Source organism: Notothenia coriiceps, unplaced genomic scaffold, assembly GCF_000735185.1.
Source record: "Notothenia coriiceps isolate Sejong01 unplaced genomic scaffold, NC01 NC01_scaffold00000339, whole genome shotgun sequence".
In the NCBI taxonomy this organism is placed as follows: domain Eukaryota; kingdom Metazoa; phylum Chordata; class Actinopteri; order Perciformes; family Nototheniidae; genus Notothenia; species Notothenia coriiceps.
Window position 1 is genome coordinate 2,447,402 of NW_011333040.1, and position 15,318 is coordinate 2,462,719.

General features: G+C 41.2%; 1 protein-coding gene across 1 annotated transcript; it reads right to left on the bottom strand.

Moving 5' to 3' along the window:
- Positions 1–64: 64 nt before the first annotated feature.
- pik3c2g (phosphatidylinositol-4-phosphate 3-kinase catalytic subunit type 2 gamma) lies at positions 65–14,879 on the bottom strand. The gene is made up of 30 exons (XM_010767651.1): positions 14,725–14,879; positions 13,228–13,342; positions 12,667–12,778; positions 12,224–12,294; positions 11,996–12,059; positions 11,710–11,835; positions 11,474–11,504; positions 11,021–11,204; positions 10,740–10,862; positions 10,373–10,501; positions 9,526–9,640; positions 9,305–9,438; positions 8,952–9,140; positions 7,688–7,781; positions 7,410–7,504; positions 6,555–6,735; positions 6,311–6,418; positions 6,119–6,211; positions 5,462–5,591; positions 5,241–5,377; positions 4,955–5,124; positions 4,692–4,848; positions 4,485–4,594; positions 4,211–4,379; positions 2,754–2,872; positions 2,553–2,649; positions 2,401–2,464; positions 2,210–2,292; positions 1,945–2,070; positions 65–1,579 (listed from the first exon to the last, which is right to left on the bottom strand). Exons 1-30 carry the CDS (start codon positions 14,876–14,878, stop codon positions 1,427–1,429), a joined length of 3,633 nt encoding a protein of 1,210 aa, XP_010765953.1. The 5' UTR covers position 14,879; the 3' UTR covers positions 65–1,426.
- Positions 14,880–15,318: the final 439 nt, after the last annotated feature.

A 15,318-nucleotide genomic window follows, 5' to 3' on the forward strand; every position in this document is an offset into this window, starting at 1 on the left:
CAACAACAACAACAAATATATAAATAAATCGAAAGCAACATTTTCTCAGATATAAATACCAGTTTTATTGTGAGAAAATACATGTGCCTTCTCTGCTGCAGAGAAAGGAAGCTGAAGGTTTCAGCAGTGCATAAAAGACACTCTAACGAAGGATATATCTCTGCTGGCACCACTCAAGTATTGAAGAAATCCCTGGAGTGGGATATTAGATTCTTATCATCATATCATTAATAATAGATGCAAGTGCAATTATTGTGGTAGAGTTGATCACACATAAGAAGAACCACGAAGCACAGAGTTGTTTGGGGGATTAATCATCTATTCCAAAACAATAGATGTTATTCCTCCATAGGTCTGAAATTGATAAGTGATGCCAGGATACATCAATAGTTTATGAGCACTACTATGAAAGAGTAGCAGAGTTTTCTTTCAAGCTTACTCCCCGTGAGTCCCAGCAGGAAATAATATAAATAGCATTCACAGAGGTATACATTATTGAACCAAATCCAGTGCGGAGGCCTTTTTTCTATCCTTGTTCATCGCATGAATGAGGCAAAGGAGTGCGGGTCAGTACGTCTGTCAAAAGGAGGATGGCATTACGATAACATGAAGACCTGCTAAAGCCTGGAAAGTGTGTGTGTGTGTGTGTGTGTGTGTGTGTGTGTGTGTGTGTGTGTGTGTTTGTGGAGGTGCTTCTCCAGGAGTATTTGAGTGGGCATGCAAGGTTATTCATTTGCATAATAATGTTTGAATGCCACTCATGGAAAGACAAATAATTGAGTGATACTGTATGGGGAGTGTTAACTCAGCCCCTAAGGCCGGATAAGCAGAGTTGTTGTCACCCTGCTCACACTTTCCTCACCCATCTCCCTGCCCCCTCACCCTCCTGCCTCCCATTTCCTTGGTCAAGGACATCCAGTTGACACAGCCCAAAGGGACACACACTCAGTCTGAGCAGGTATCACATAGACAGCCGCTAATAGCACCTCATCTTTCATCTGGCAGGGAAGATTGGTCATGACAGTCACGACCAAATACACAAGGACGGTTTTACAGTTTGAAGTAAAAGTGCATGCAAGTAGCATAATACAAATAGTTCCTTCCCTTCATCTGTCACCGAGGCCACATCCAAAAAATTGAGTAGTTAGAACATCTCCTTCATTTGTTTGACATTTAAAAATAAACACACAAGGTAAATGATGCTTCATGCAGTAAACGGTCTCCTTCCCTGAGTCACTCAGTTTTGTAACGTCATTAAAACACCCCATCCACTTCATCAGTGAGGTTACGTTGCATCTGATACATCTGTACACATGAGTGCGTAATTCCTCTGCTCATTCATAGTCTGAGAAATCTGTGGGTGGATCCTCCCCCTCAGTGTGGTGGCGCCCCCTGCTGGACGCGGACACACAGTGCAGCTCTGAGGTCAGATTGCACAGTTCCCCAGGGGAAACCAAGTCTCCTGGTCAAGCAGCTTCTCCTCCAGTCTGATGTTGGATGCACCCACAAAAGTCTTCTTGCTCTTCACTGTCACTTCCAGCACCATCCCATCCAGCAGTGGGACATCATGGTACTCTATCTGTGAATAACAGGTAGATATTTAGTTAATAGACAACTCTATTCACAAAAAAACACTAATTTGAGGATAACATCTATTTTAATATGTTTGAAAGGGTGTGAAAAGCTCCTTGTCAGAGTCCACAGAGTTGAACACATAATACATTAACACATTCACTCTAACTTTGTTGAATTGTTAAAACACTGAGTAAAAGCACTTCATCTCAATATATAAGTATCAGTTTATGTCTGAGAATTATATAGGGTTAAGTATTAGACAATACAGGCTGATTATAAAAACAATAATAATAAAAGGATTACATCTTTTAAATCAAAGGATAGTTGGGATATCATGGATAGAGAGAGAGGATGGAAGCTGTTGTGTACCAGTTCATTGAAGGTGGGATTGTCATTATTGCGGACCACCTTTGTCTTCTTCGTGCTGCTCTGCTGAGGGTCCGGCCTCAGACATGTAACCACGTAGGCGTCAGGGTTGGAGCCGTTTGCCAGCTTCTGTTGAAAACAGAAAAGGGAGGGCCTTCACTTGAGCACACACCGTAAGGTATTTACAAGAGAAAAAACATTTACCATATATTTCCCCCTCTTGTTAAATGATACAAACAATGCACTACCAAAAGTCAAGGAAACTCACAACGTTCTTCAGGTGTTTTACCAAGACCGAGAGCTTACAGTTCTTAGAGTAAGAGATCTTCAGCTGGATCTGAGGATGGGCTCCTGCAATAGATCAGTCCATCAGTGCCAGTGAGTTACAGCATACCATGTCATTTACTGTATATCCTCAGGATATTCCTCAACAAATAGCATAACAATCGATCCTCATACGTGTAACTGCACTTTGTTGGTTTGGGTTGGGGCCATCCAGGAACAAGCTGCACACAAACTCATTCTGCAAGTAACAGAGCGAGGCAGGTTTGCAAGTTAGAGCCAGTTATAACAAGAGATCACATTATCAACCAGTGGGGAGAGGAACTTACCCCCCTGCAGGGTCCCTCGAAAAGCTGCTTCAGGTATTTATTCAGCTGCGACATCCTCTTTGCCGGGGTGAATGACATATTGAACCATCTAGGAAACCTGTAAGGAAGAACACATGCATCAAAAAACTGAGGGAGAAAAAAAACAGTGCTTTCAAATGAATAACCATGAGACCTCAATGTGTATTTTCTTTCTTTACTCACTGAGGCAGCATGGATTCAATGAAGTGTTTCTGTAGCTGCTTATGGATGAGCTCAAACTGGCCAAATGTCATGTTACTGTTCAGATAACCATCATGAATGTTTACTCTCAGCTCATAGACCTGCAAATGAAACAAAACAAAAGGGGGATATTAGAGATGCTGTTGCACACGCACACGCTCAAAATATCTTTGAAAAGGTAGCTTGAGGGAAATGTTCCCATCAACGACCCGTAAGAAGCACTCCATTATTACAGTTGATTTTATTACCAGTTGTTCTATAGCTAAGAATATGAGATACATACAAGTGAACAACCTGATAACCCAGATATATTTAAAAATTATACCAATTTTGAAAACTACCCTCAGGTCTCAAGGGGTGCTACTATTAAAGGGTCACAACAGAGACGGCCAGCTAACCAATCAGAGCAGACCGGGCAGAATATGTCCTCTTGAAAGAAGTAACTATGTTTTGTGTTGCATTTCTAAAATGTACTTGCTGGAGTCGATCTTAAACATATTGTGGGAAATAATTGATGTGTATGCGTTTTGGTAACAAAACAAGCAGTAACACTTCCAAGCAGTTCAAATTAGGCATGATCAACCGGGAAACCATTAGTTACACCAGCAAGTAGAAACCTGAGTGCATGATACCTGTTGTTGGGGAAATATTTTCCAAAGCCCATAACTTTGACCCAGTTTATCAGTTCATACTCTCCTGACTGAGTACACGCACCTGTAACCTTGGCTGCTGTGCTCTCAGTGTTTTGTCTCCCTGTTCCTGCCTGTTGGCGTCAGCTGATAGAGGTGTTAAGATTCTATCTTGTTATGCACAATGTTGATTATTCTCTCTGAACTAACTAAATACATGGGTCTGGGGTAGAGTTCTTCAGAATTGACGTGGCAACTCTACCGTGAAGTCAGAACCTCTGGCTCTTGGACTTGTTTTGTGAATTCTCCGGCCGAAGCTCCAAAATAAACTATCAGTGTTTGACATCAAAGCTCCAGCTCACCCCGTGTCTCCTTCATGAGTCGGTGACTCCTCCTGCATTGCTACACAGAAGTTTTCCCCCACACCTGTGACTCTGATTAACTGAAAAGTTGCTCCATCTCTGCCACCAAACAGTACAACCTGACATCAGGAAGCGCAATCTGATCAAAGTGCAATACAATGCCAACACACATCAGTAACACTCATTACCCGACTCTGGGAAGTAAGATAAATACTTTTCAAACACAGCACTGCTGTCCCAACACAAACACACACAGTCAGATGAGTGCCAGGGGTTGTCCTCTTTAAACAAATACTGTATATGTGAACCTGCAGTGTGTTCCAGGTGTTTCATCAGCTCCCCTGGTTTGTGGTGCAATAGGCTCAACTTCTCTTCGGCATTTCGTTATGAAAATGCCCAGCGTTTTGGTTTGAATAACCACAGCACAAAGAGAAACATGCAGCCTCACCACATCTCTTCCCTTGACTCTGTAACTCTCGATGACAGCTTCTTGGATGTTGGTGCTGGGAGCGGGGATGCTGTGCCGGGTCCTTAGCTCTTGTTTCTTCCCTTGAGCCATGGTGTGTGTGAAAAAGTTGAACTTGACTGCAACACAGCCCATGCTTTCCTTGATCTTCCTACATCAGGATAGATACAAACCATTAGTAAAAGAATCAGATGAATACAGTGGCAGATATAAGTAAGAGAGAGGCCGGATGTTTGCTTGTGCTGCATTAAATTACTTTGTGAAGTAGGATGTGGCCTCCAGGTCCGTGTCATGAGGTCTGAGGTTGTTCTGGACATACTGCAGGTCGTTCCAGTCCTTCAGTTCTGGCATCCCTGCAGTTAGCATCTTCAAAACACACCATGATTGAGAAGGTGTTTTATGTTGTGTTATTTATTCTCAGATATGGCTTGGAGGTTGTTACTGTGATGATGAAAGGTCTTACCAGCTCCAACAAGCTGAGTATGAGTGCCGAGCGTTTTCTGATTATGTTGTAGGCTTCACAGCAGAGCTCCACAAAGCGATGCAAGCGCTGAGGCTTCAGCCCCCCGCCTGTGATGAAGTGCTGCATCTCAGATGTGAAGATGAATGGTGATCGGTCCCTATCATTGCAAAAGAGATATTTTCTATGATTCCATACTTTTCTGTCTCCCATTGCTGCTCAAACAGTCTTTTCTCTTTCAGAATGCTGCTTCTTTATTGACTTGCCTTTTAACGTTCGCAAACTTCTGTGCGTTGCCCATTATCTTTCCAAAGTCGATGTGAAACATGTGTCCACTGTGTCTCAACATGATGTTGTCATTGTGGCGGTCACAGATCCCCAGGATGAAGGTGGCCACACACCACCCTGCACACGAGTGGATGAAGTTTAACACAGCCTGCACATGCACAGCAGGAGGGTGTTACATAAGTTACAAAACATGTATTAAAGGAAACATAAATATTCAAATGTGCGCCTAATCATAATGACAATTCATTTTGGAGTGGTGTTGACCTTTTCATAGTCTTCTTTAGTTTTGTTCCACACGTGGAACCATTTCTCCAGAGTGTCTTCTCGAAGGGTGCCCCCCAGACCAAACTCCTGCTGAATCTTCCCGAGGGTCACTGCGTTTGGAACCAGTTCCACCAGGCCTGACAACGAGTATTAGTCAACATGAATTGACAGACTAAGAGATTGAAGACAAGGGACATATTCATATGCATTGAAAAACTGACCCTGAGCTCTGCCAGTAGAAAGACACCTGTATGTGATCATTCTCAGGTCCAGACCCTCCTCCAGCCAAACTCTGTCCATCACACGGACGATCTGGAGCACCAGCATGTCCTGACGCAGGTTATCTCCTGTCTGAACAACACATTAACAGAAAGAAGGAAACTGTTTACTAAAAAGGTTGCTTGATCACCCAGCAACACAGCCTAGGTGTCATGTCACAAGTGTCCTGTTTATGCAAGGTGCTTTATATGTTGTCCTCTAACTTCCTCTCAAACCATTCCCTCTTTCTGTCACTGTATCCCTCTGCTTTTATAACATGATGTTGGCAGCCGGACATTTCATATTTTCTATTGCTTAAAAAAAAGAAGCTACTGTACATAACAAAGTGCTCCTCTAATGTGACTACTGAAACTGAAAGGTCTCTAATTGTTAATGAACCCTTCCTACAAACAGAGAATAGCTTTATATGGCAACTTTCTGGGAGTTTATTAAGCTTAAGATGAAGCTGAACACACTTTTAGTTTGTCCACTTCTGTAATCTGACTAGGGGAAATGTGTACAAGCAAACTTCAAAGAAGAAAATAGGAGAAATTCCGGATATGAATATTAAAGTATTCTTGCATTACTGAGGATCTATAGAGCAGCTTATTATTACCAACCTTGCAGATGACACTGATGTTCTTAGCCAGAGGGTCAGAGCAGATGAAGGAGATCCCCAGAGGAGCAGCATTGGAGTTGAAGAACGTACAGGCCTATAAGTAACATGGGAGAAGTAAACATTGCGGTATGGTTCACAGCTGGGTGCATATTAGATAGTATAAGAGGTGTAGTGTACTGTGTAACATTCTTACATCCAAGTTCAAGCCCTTTAAATGGACTGCAGGATCCAGTGGCAGACAACAGCTGATTCCATCTTTGAAGAAGTCATTAATCTTTGCCTTCTCATGGTTTAAAACATGCTGCAAAGAAAAGCATCACATGTAAGAGCTTAATAAATAATAAGCAGGATTCGTGGAGTTAGTAATAACACTGGAGGCTTACAAGGCACTGAGTGAGTTATTGATAAATGTGTAGATGATAAATCTGTTAACACACCTTCCGTCGAGCCTTATCGGCCGTGCGGACCCTCTCAGCGACCTGCACCAGAACAGACACCAGGCGGGTCTCCTGCTCCAGCTCCTGCCTTACAGCGCGGCCACAGCCCTGCCGCAGTGCTGCCTGCACCTTACTGAACCAGCTCTGGAAGAACGGATCAGTGTGGGCATCCTCCAGCAGCCTGCCAGCACGTAAAATGTTGATAACTTTACAGCACTGGACTGAACATACAGCAGTGGAAGATATTCATAATAACAATAATACTTTAGCGCTTCACATTGCATATTACATATATTAGACATTGAATACTGTGGCAAATCCCCACAAGAGCTATTTAAGGTGAAGTGTCTTGCCCAAGTGCACAACGGCATGTTGACTTCAGTGTCACTCAACATTTTCTGCATTATGTAGCTTATTGTATTATTTATTTTTCTGACATGTATATAGTTTAGCTCATCTGCATTACTTACACATTGGTCTTTCAACATATTCTGCACTATTTTATTCTAATCTATTCTACTCTGTTTCTTCTTGCACATTTGTTTTATGTCCTATATACTTATTTTGTTGCCTTGCTGGAGGAGCTTGGGACTAAAGTTGTTCAGTGCCATATCTACACTGTAGGTAGTGTGACAATAAAGCCTTTGAATCTTGAATTGTGCATCAAAACATTCAGCGAAATCAAAGATATTCATGCATTTTTACTTCATGTTCACCCCCTTTTACAGCATTACTATTGATCCTCAAAAATACCAAACTTTATTTTCAAAGCCAGATTTTTTATTTTTCCGTTATGAAAGGGACATTTAAGTAATAATCCAAGTCTACAGTCTCTCAGTTTGATGTCTGACTCACCAGTAGAGTTGCTGGGCAATCCGCATGTTCTTCAGTGATCTCTCCAACAGCAGCATGACCAGGGGTCCATCCAACTCCCACTCACTCTTCAGAGCCTGCAGGACAGGAGGACTGATCAGACTAACTTCAAACACTGAGGCAGCTATGCCGTGTGCCCCTTTTTCTCATATTTAAAAACTGCTGGTAAGTGAGGAGATGAATGTGAAGCATGCAACATGTAAATTGTACTGTGTCACTCGGTGTGTACAGTAGTAGTTATGGGTGTGTGCTGGTGTTACCTGGACCAACTGTGGCAGAAACTCCTCTAGCTCTCCATCTGGTATCTGTTCAAAGTACTGAACTGCTGCCCTCCGCACAGTCTGATCATGAAAACTGAAAAGACATATTGAGACAAACAACAGTAATTAAAGATCGTAGAGAACAGAACAGGATATGAGTGTTGTAAGTTCTTATAATAACTACTGTGTTTGATGCTATTGTGGTATATAAACGTAAAGATGACAGCCGAGTGTGACCAGAAAAGAGTGCAACTTCACCAAAAATAAACTCCTGTTTCCTCGTTTTTTTCGGATTTCTTTCTTTTTTGTAGCAATCCAGTATCGAGAGTCTTCCAAACTTTTTTTTTTAACTTTTTCTGTTCCACAGCCTGTCAGTGAAGGACAGAAACAGCCCGGGAGAAACTCAGGTGGGATCTGAGTTATCTTTGTGGAAATCACAATGTGCATCACAGTGTGTTGCAGTGCAGAGCTTCTTCCTGTAGATATTCTCTACCTGCTTGCAAAACTGATCATCTATTTTCACCCTTTGCTCTCAGCCATCTTAATTCTTTGAAGGACATTTCTTAATATAATTATTACAAAATAATAATAAAACACAGATTTTGTAAGAGTATAACCTATGATTGTCTTTAGCTCCTTAATTAAAAGTGTTCTTTCTTTCTTTCTTCCCATATTTATCAGGTGTAAGGGTTGATATATGAAATTGGAAATGGTTTAATTTGTAATTCTAGTGTTTTGGATATTTCCTTACAAGATGCAGATATCTGAATTCCAATTCAAGTCTTTAATCAATCAATTAAAATCAAACAAAAAACTTAAGTTTCGTGACAGTTGCACCATATTAGAATTAAAAAATATTGAAAAATAAAAAAAATGTTTATATAAACATACGTCTTAGTTTACAGCTTTTCATATTGACTGTTGCGGCTTTCACACCAGCGCTTTTCCCTTTCTAGGTAACGTGATTTGCGCCGCGTCCACCGCTTCATGCGCGCCGTCGGAGCGAATTCGCGTCTGATCGTGTCTCTGCATTGACTTTACATGTAATCGCGCCGCCCCCAAACGTCGCACCAGCTCTGAAGCTCTTGCCTCTAGACCGACAATCTTTGGAGCTGGAAGTGAACCGGATTCCGGAGCTAAGAGGCGGCGCCGCTGCGGTGTGAACAGGAATAACCACTACTTTTCAGGCTCCAGCTCCGAGCCGGAGCTGAAAACGCGTTGGTGTGAAATGGGCATGTGTTAATGTTTCTGCCTGTAAACCCACCTTTCACTGAGCAGGTAGAGGGCCTCCTCAGGTAGATGCAGGGGCCAGTTCTCTACAATAGTATAGATCTCTGTCAGGTCTTCAGGCCGCCACCGGGGGGCCCCCCCCAGCAGCAGGTGGAGGAAAGTACTTGCCTTGTCACTGCAGTGACGCTTACTCCAGAGGAAAGCCGTCTCATTTTTTGTTAGACTGGGTAAGGAGAGACAATTTCAGAAAGATGTTAAAGGATACAGACAGAAAGAGAAAACAAGGGGATGGAAATCTCCCTTCAAAATAACTTCTGTACAAACATATGAAACTGCACATACATACAGTAGTTCATAATATAATGTGTGTTGTTTCCTTATACTTACAAGCAGAGGCAGTGCTTCTTAGACACTTCCAGCATTTTCTTTTGCAAGTCCTCACAAGGCTGAGTGAAAAGGATCGACCCGGGGAGGGCGATGGGCCTCTGATACGTCCACTCAAACTGATCGTGAAACTCAAGCTGGGGAAAGATGGAAGGATGGATGATCAATCGGGTAATGTGTCATGTGTTGGTCAACAGGGGGCAGAGTTGTCCCGTGTTACTAACCTGCAGAATAACTTCGTTGGCTTGTCTGTGGCTGTCAAACAGGGCGGGGGAGGGGGGGACGAGCAGCTCGCTCAGTGTGGACATACTGAGCAGAACGGTCCCCATTACAAGGGTCCTGGACACAGAGCACACACACTGCACGTCACACATAGTCAAGTATATTTTAGCGTTGTCCCTAAATCTCAGGAATACAGTTTATTAAATGCACATGAACCACTGTACAAGACAATGAAATATAAGAGGAAGCAATAACCTTTACTTATCTGTTCATTTAAATCAGGGGTATAATGTATTGATATGCAAGAACAAATCAGCCCTCAAACATTGAATAAATGCACAAAGTGAAGAAGAGAAACAACAACACTACAAGCTTTTATTGACTGCCAATTCTTAAGGCAGGAAACACAATATTATCTTTAGTTTTTACTATCCAAAATATCCAAGGTGGCGTGTGCCATGCTCTTCTTTATAAAGAAGTATGTTTATAATATATGGGAACAAATAAATAGAGAAGAAAAAAACAAGGAATTGTATTTATTGACTATTTGACTGCAATTTTGGTGTTTGTCTCTTTCTTAACACCTCACACAAAAAGTCAGTTAAAAAGAGCCCCATTTTACAAGTTGATCTTTGCAGTAGTTTAGAGGGGCACAGAGATATGTTGTTGTCCCTCCAAGCATACACCGAACGACTTGTTTCTCACAATAGGTATCACATATAGACATTTGGCATACATTCAGCATGCAAGCTGATCATACATTTAACAGGTTTAGCATTTAGTCAAATTTGATTGATGAATTATTATTGGTTGATTTTGATATGGGGTTTAATGATGTAGACGTCCTACCTGTTGCTGAACAGAGGCAGTACAGCCCAGCCCAACAGCTCGGGGTGCTTGCCTCGCTTGGAGCCCTTAAGGCGAAACGTCATCATGCTCTCATACGGCAGCTCATTTACTGGAACAGGAAACACCATCCTAGAATCAAAAACATGCAGTTAAAAAATTATGTGATTTATTTTCATGCTCTTTTTAAAACAATGTTCTATTATAAGTCACATGTATTAAAGATAGTCACTTAAAGAAGGGACAGTGAGATTCTGCTTTACGACTTCATGTATTCATGAATGACAATTGTGTGTGAACGAGGAAGGAGGAAGTTGAATGTGATGACATGACATTATTGGTAAGAGACTCCAGGAGATGTTGTCCTTACATGCGGTCACAGTGGATCTTGTGACCGTAAGACAAAGCGGTGCTGATATTTTCTGAAATGCCTGTGTCACAGATCTTTGTTCCACCGTACGTCAACTCACAGGAAACAGAGAAGCTCTCATAACTAAAAATAACAAAAAAGAAAGAAAAAGTAATGAACCCATTGTTTGTTGTCAGTGGTGTGGTCAACATTTGTGTCTGTGAGCATATCATTTTCAATATTTGTTTACCTGCATGTGTTAAAATGTGTGTGTGCAAATGTGTGGCTATAAATAAACATACTTGGTCAACCAGGCGGGATGCAGTTTGTAGAGAGCGGAGATATTAAACTGGATGATTTCTTGGTTCTTCTCAACGTCAAGCATCTGGACGTTTCTGGTTACCTCCTGACCTCTGAAGTCTGAATGGAAGTTGTCAAAAAAAATCTGCAGCACTTTAAGCAGCGCCCGGTGCAGCATGATCATAGCTGGAACACAGAAAACACACATTAGTTTGGATAATCACATGTGAATATACCAAACAGGTAACACTTTAATTAAGTCTCCGTACTATACTCCCATTTTATATTAATCTACACTACACATATTTCAAGATTAATTATTGCATCTTGCATATTTGCAATGAATGTCACTAAAATATGTGCACACACACTGACTCACAAGGTGAGCATGTAAGCATTCACACACAAAGACGCACACCCAAAAATAGTATTATAGCTGATGAACAGCTACTCACCAGTTTCACATTCAGACATCTCATCATGACTCTGTAAAACATATAAAGAAACACAGCTTTGTATTGTTGATCAGAGACATTAGGAGGTATTTTCTATCCAATCACAATCACAATATTTCAGAGGCATGGTATTGTAAATTGTTATAACACAGGATTACAATACAAACAAAAAAGTATTCTATAAAAAGGAAAGCAATGCTTAAAGCACAGTTTTACAAATGTGTGTGATATCCTACCAGAGGTATGGGATTGATTCTGTTGAGCCTGCCAATGGCGTCCTCCAGATCCGGACACGTGAGCCCGCCCAGCAGATTGCTAATGGTGCGAACGCGGTCCACAAGCACATTAACGTTCATCCCAGACTGCAGAAACCGTGAGATCAGACCCAAGTTAGAGGAAATATCAGAAAGTCAGATCAGGATTCAACAGTCCTACTGATATAACTGAATGATCTTGAGGTGGTTAGTCATGTAGTGACAGGATGCAGTTAAAAAAAAGTACTACAAATATCCCACTGGTTACCTTTAGCCTCATTAGCTCTGTCACCTCTCTGTTGTAGCTAATGAGCACATTCTGTAGGCTCAACCTGAGAGAGAAGGAAGGGTTAAACACACAGAGGTAGGAAACCATGAAGCAAAGCTACCTTTCCTTATGTTTCCTGCTAACAGAAACTGGTTGACACATGACCCACTGAATAGTAGTCATTGTTATTGAATCCATTTTGCAAAGTTGATGTGGGATGTAACATACTTGCAGGTGTTGAAGACAAAGGCGGGGCGTAGCAGCTCGTACAGCTGGCATGGGGCTGCGTCGTCCTCCTCCTGTGAGAAAAAACAGGTGGAAATACTGACTGCTTGGAGTGTTTTTAACTACTATAATATCACATTATTCACATAAAGTATGTGGCACTGAAAAGGTTATTGTTATGAATATGAATCTTAGGAAAATCAGGTTCACCTTTCCTCCATTTCTCTCTTGTTGCTAAGTGCCAGCAGCCATGACGTGATGTGTAAACAGAACAAAGTCAAGAATTGAGGGTGGAGGTTTTTATGACCTCCAATAGCCCTGATGATAAAGAGCTGGCCGGCTGCCAGGCACAGGTGTTTATGAAGGCAGCATTTCAAGACTGAAGACAGGCCAGCCCTCAGCCCTTTCTGGTAAATGATCTATAATGTAGGTTTGAACTAACTCACATCCCTGCACAGGCGGTTCCTCAGGTTGTTCACGTGGAGCAGTCGGAGGGGCACTTCTAGTTGAAGCTTGGAGTAGATCTGAATAGACTCGTGCATACCCAGCAGTTCCTCACTAAGGACAAGATCACCAAATTAAAACAATGGATGTGAAAACAGACAAGGTTTTAATTAAACATCATAGACTATAGCAGAGGCTTTATAAGGGGGAGGCGGGCTACACCAGGTGGGCTCAGTGAACCGAAGCTAAAATATAGTACATTAGTTAGTGAAACAAGATAGAATTAATGTATGTAATTTGTTAAAGAAACAGTACACATATTCAGTAGTTTCGGGGAAATGTATTTTTTGAGTCATACATTTCCCAGGACAGACTTTACCATTATACATCTCGTGTAGTCTGCAGTTATGCCTCAGTTATATTGTGTCTTTTGTTAAGTGTCTATAGGCTCAGGCATTCAAGAACTTAGCAAAATAAGAGTAGGCCCACATTCCCAGACTTGATAAAGTCCTGTACTATAAGGTCACAGCTCATACATGTTTATTTCTGTATTGGGGACTTACTTGTGGAGATACTCATCGGAGTTACACAGTTTTAAATAATGCTGCTCATTGGTGCTGGGAGTGAGGTCCAGCAGCTGGAAGATTTCATCAATCAGACTCTTCACTGTCCTGTTCACTGGATAAAAGATCAGAGTTCAGAGTCCACACACTCCTGCCAACATCTGTACTGACGGATACTGTAGTGAATAGAAAGCCTGGAGCATTTCCGTATTCTGCATCTTTATAGTTTGACCCAACTATATATATATATATATATATATATATATACATGACACCTTTAATTACTTAGATTTCTACATACAAACCATATGATAATTTTTTTTAATATGATTCTTTATTAAAGGACCTGCAACTCCAAACAGTGGATTTTAACAGTGTGGCTGATTAGACCTGCTCAGGTTCGATTTTTGCAATGTTCTGAACATATGTTGTCCCCCTGTAATAATAGGAACAGGGCAGCCCCCTTTATTCCAATTTCCTGATCTTAAAAATAAGTGTTTCAGGACCCATTCCGAAATAGCTTATTTTCCATCATGGATACTTTTACTTTTGATACTTTAAGAACATTTTGCAGGTTATGAGTACTTTTACATTGTAGTTTTGCTACTAATTTAAGTTAAAGGTGGGGTAGGTAAGTTTGAGAAACCGGCTCGAGATACACTTTTTGTTATATTTCATGGAATGCTCTTAACATCCCGATAGCAATGAATATCTGAAGTGCTTTGACAAAAAATCCATTAAAAAATGTCATCTGTGGAAGCCGTTGTGCTGTAAAAAGAACGACCAATCATTTGAGTCGGCCCGGCTAAAATAACTGGATGGCCTACCTGCCTGTCAGCCTTCCATCTGTGCACAAACTTATCTCGTGCCTTCATTGGTCATGTGCGCGCTCGTGTGTGTTGGAGGAGGGGCTCTGTAAGGAAGTGGCAGATTTGTTCCGGCTGTGTATTTTCTAATTCTAGCGCACTCGAGCTGGTTTCTCCAAAAATGACCTACCCCACCTTTAAAAGATCTGAGTCCACCAATACAAACAAAGATGAAAAACTTTAAGCAAGCTAATTGTACAGTACTACTGTATCATTAACCCTATTATTTACATGTGTTATCATCAAATGAAAGAAAGCCTTCTAAATGGAAAAAAAAAATGGAAATCTCTTAATTTTCTATGGGTACAAACTACTACATTACATTACATTACATTTAGTTGACGCTTTTATCCACAGCGACTTACAATAAGTGCATTCGACCAAGAAGATACAAACTTGAAGAAAACAGAATCATATAAGTACATCAGGTTTCATAGAGCTAAAACATTTCAAGTGCTACTCAACTGGCTTTAGATAAGCCGGTCTTTTATTAGTATATAAGTGCTTTGTTAGTCATTCTATTGCTCGAAGTGGAGACGAAAGAGAAGAGTTTTTAGTCTGCGCCGGAAGATGTGTAAGCTTTCTGCTGTCCTGATGTTAGTAACCGTTCTCCTAAATTGGTTTGAAATACCTTTGGTGGGCACGGGCAGCTGGTGGGTTCCCCACTCAGTGGCCACGCTGACCGTCACCTCCACCTGCTGCAGCAGCGCCGGGTGGATCTGCAGAACGCGACTCCAGACCAACCCTGAGTTATGAACGCTGTCTGTGTGCCTGTACCGTGACATCAGTCTGCCAAAGAGGGTTATAAAAAGAAAAACAGGAATGAATTGAAGTGTGAAGACAACGTTCTGTACTTTAAGAATATGACTCATATTAGCCGGACTGAATGTACAGATATGATATGATATTGTTTTCAAGGAACAAAAGCAGGAATCACATTTATATATTTCTTTGAATATGTCGTATAGAATTTTTTTTAAAAGCATGACAATCTTTTTAGGCAACTACAATTTCAGATTACACAAATACAAGCATAAGTATATTTATTTGAGTCTGTGTGTCATTTTAAATAAAACTTTTCAAATTCAATTACCGTGTATTTTTTTTTTCTCCCATTTACATACCAAAAAGTAACTACCGTAATTTTCGGACTATAAGGCGCACCTGAATATAAGCCGCAGCAGCGGCGTACCACTCTCGGTTCCACTTTTACTTTTGCGCGCTA

What these genes read in the sequence shown, in the direction of transcription:
- pik3c2g (XM_010767651.1), bottom strand. Translation starts at nt 14,878, where the DNA reads ATGTCACGGTACAGGCACACAGACAGCGTTCATAACTCAGGGTTGGTC. An exon ending in TTCTGCCACAGTTGGTCCAG is followed by an intron (nt 7,505 to 7,687) that starts GTAACACCAGCA and finishes CCTGTCCTGCAG; the next exon opens with GCTCTGAAGAGTGAGTGGGA. An exon ending in TTCTACTGGCAGAGCTCAGG is followed by an intron (nt 5,378 to 5,461) that starts GTCAGTTTTTCA and finishes ACTCGTTGTCAG; the next exon opens with GCCTGGTGGAACTGGTTCCA.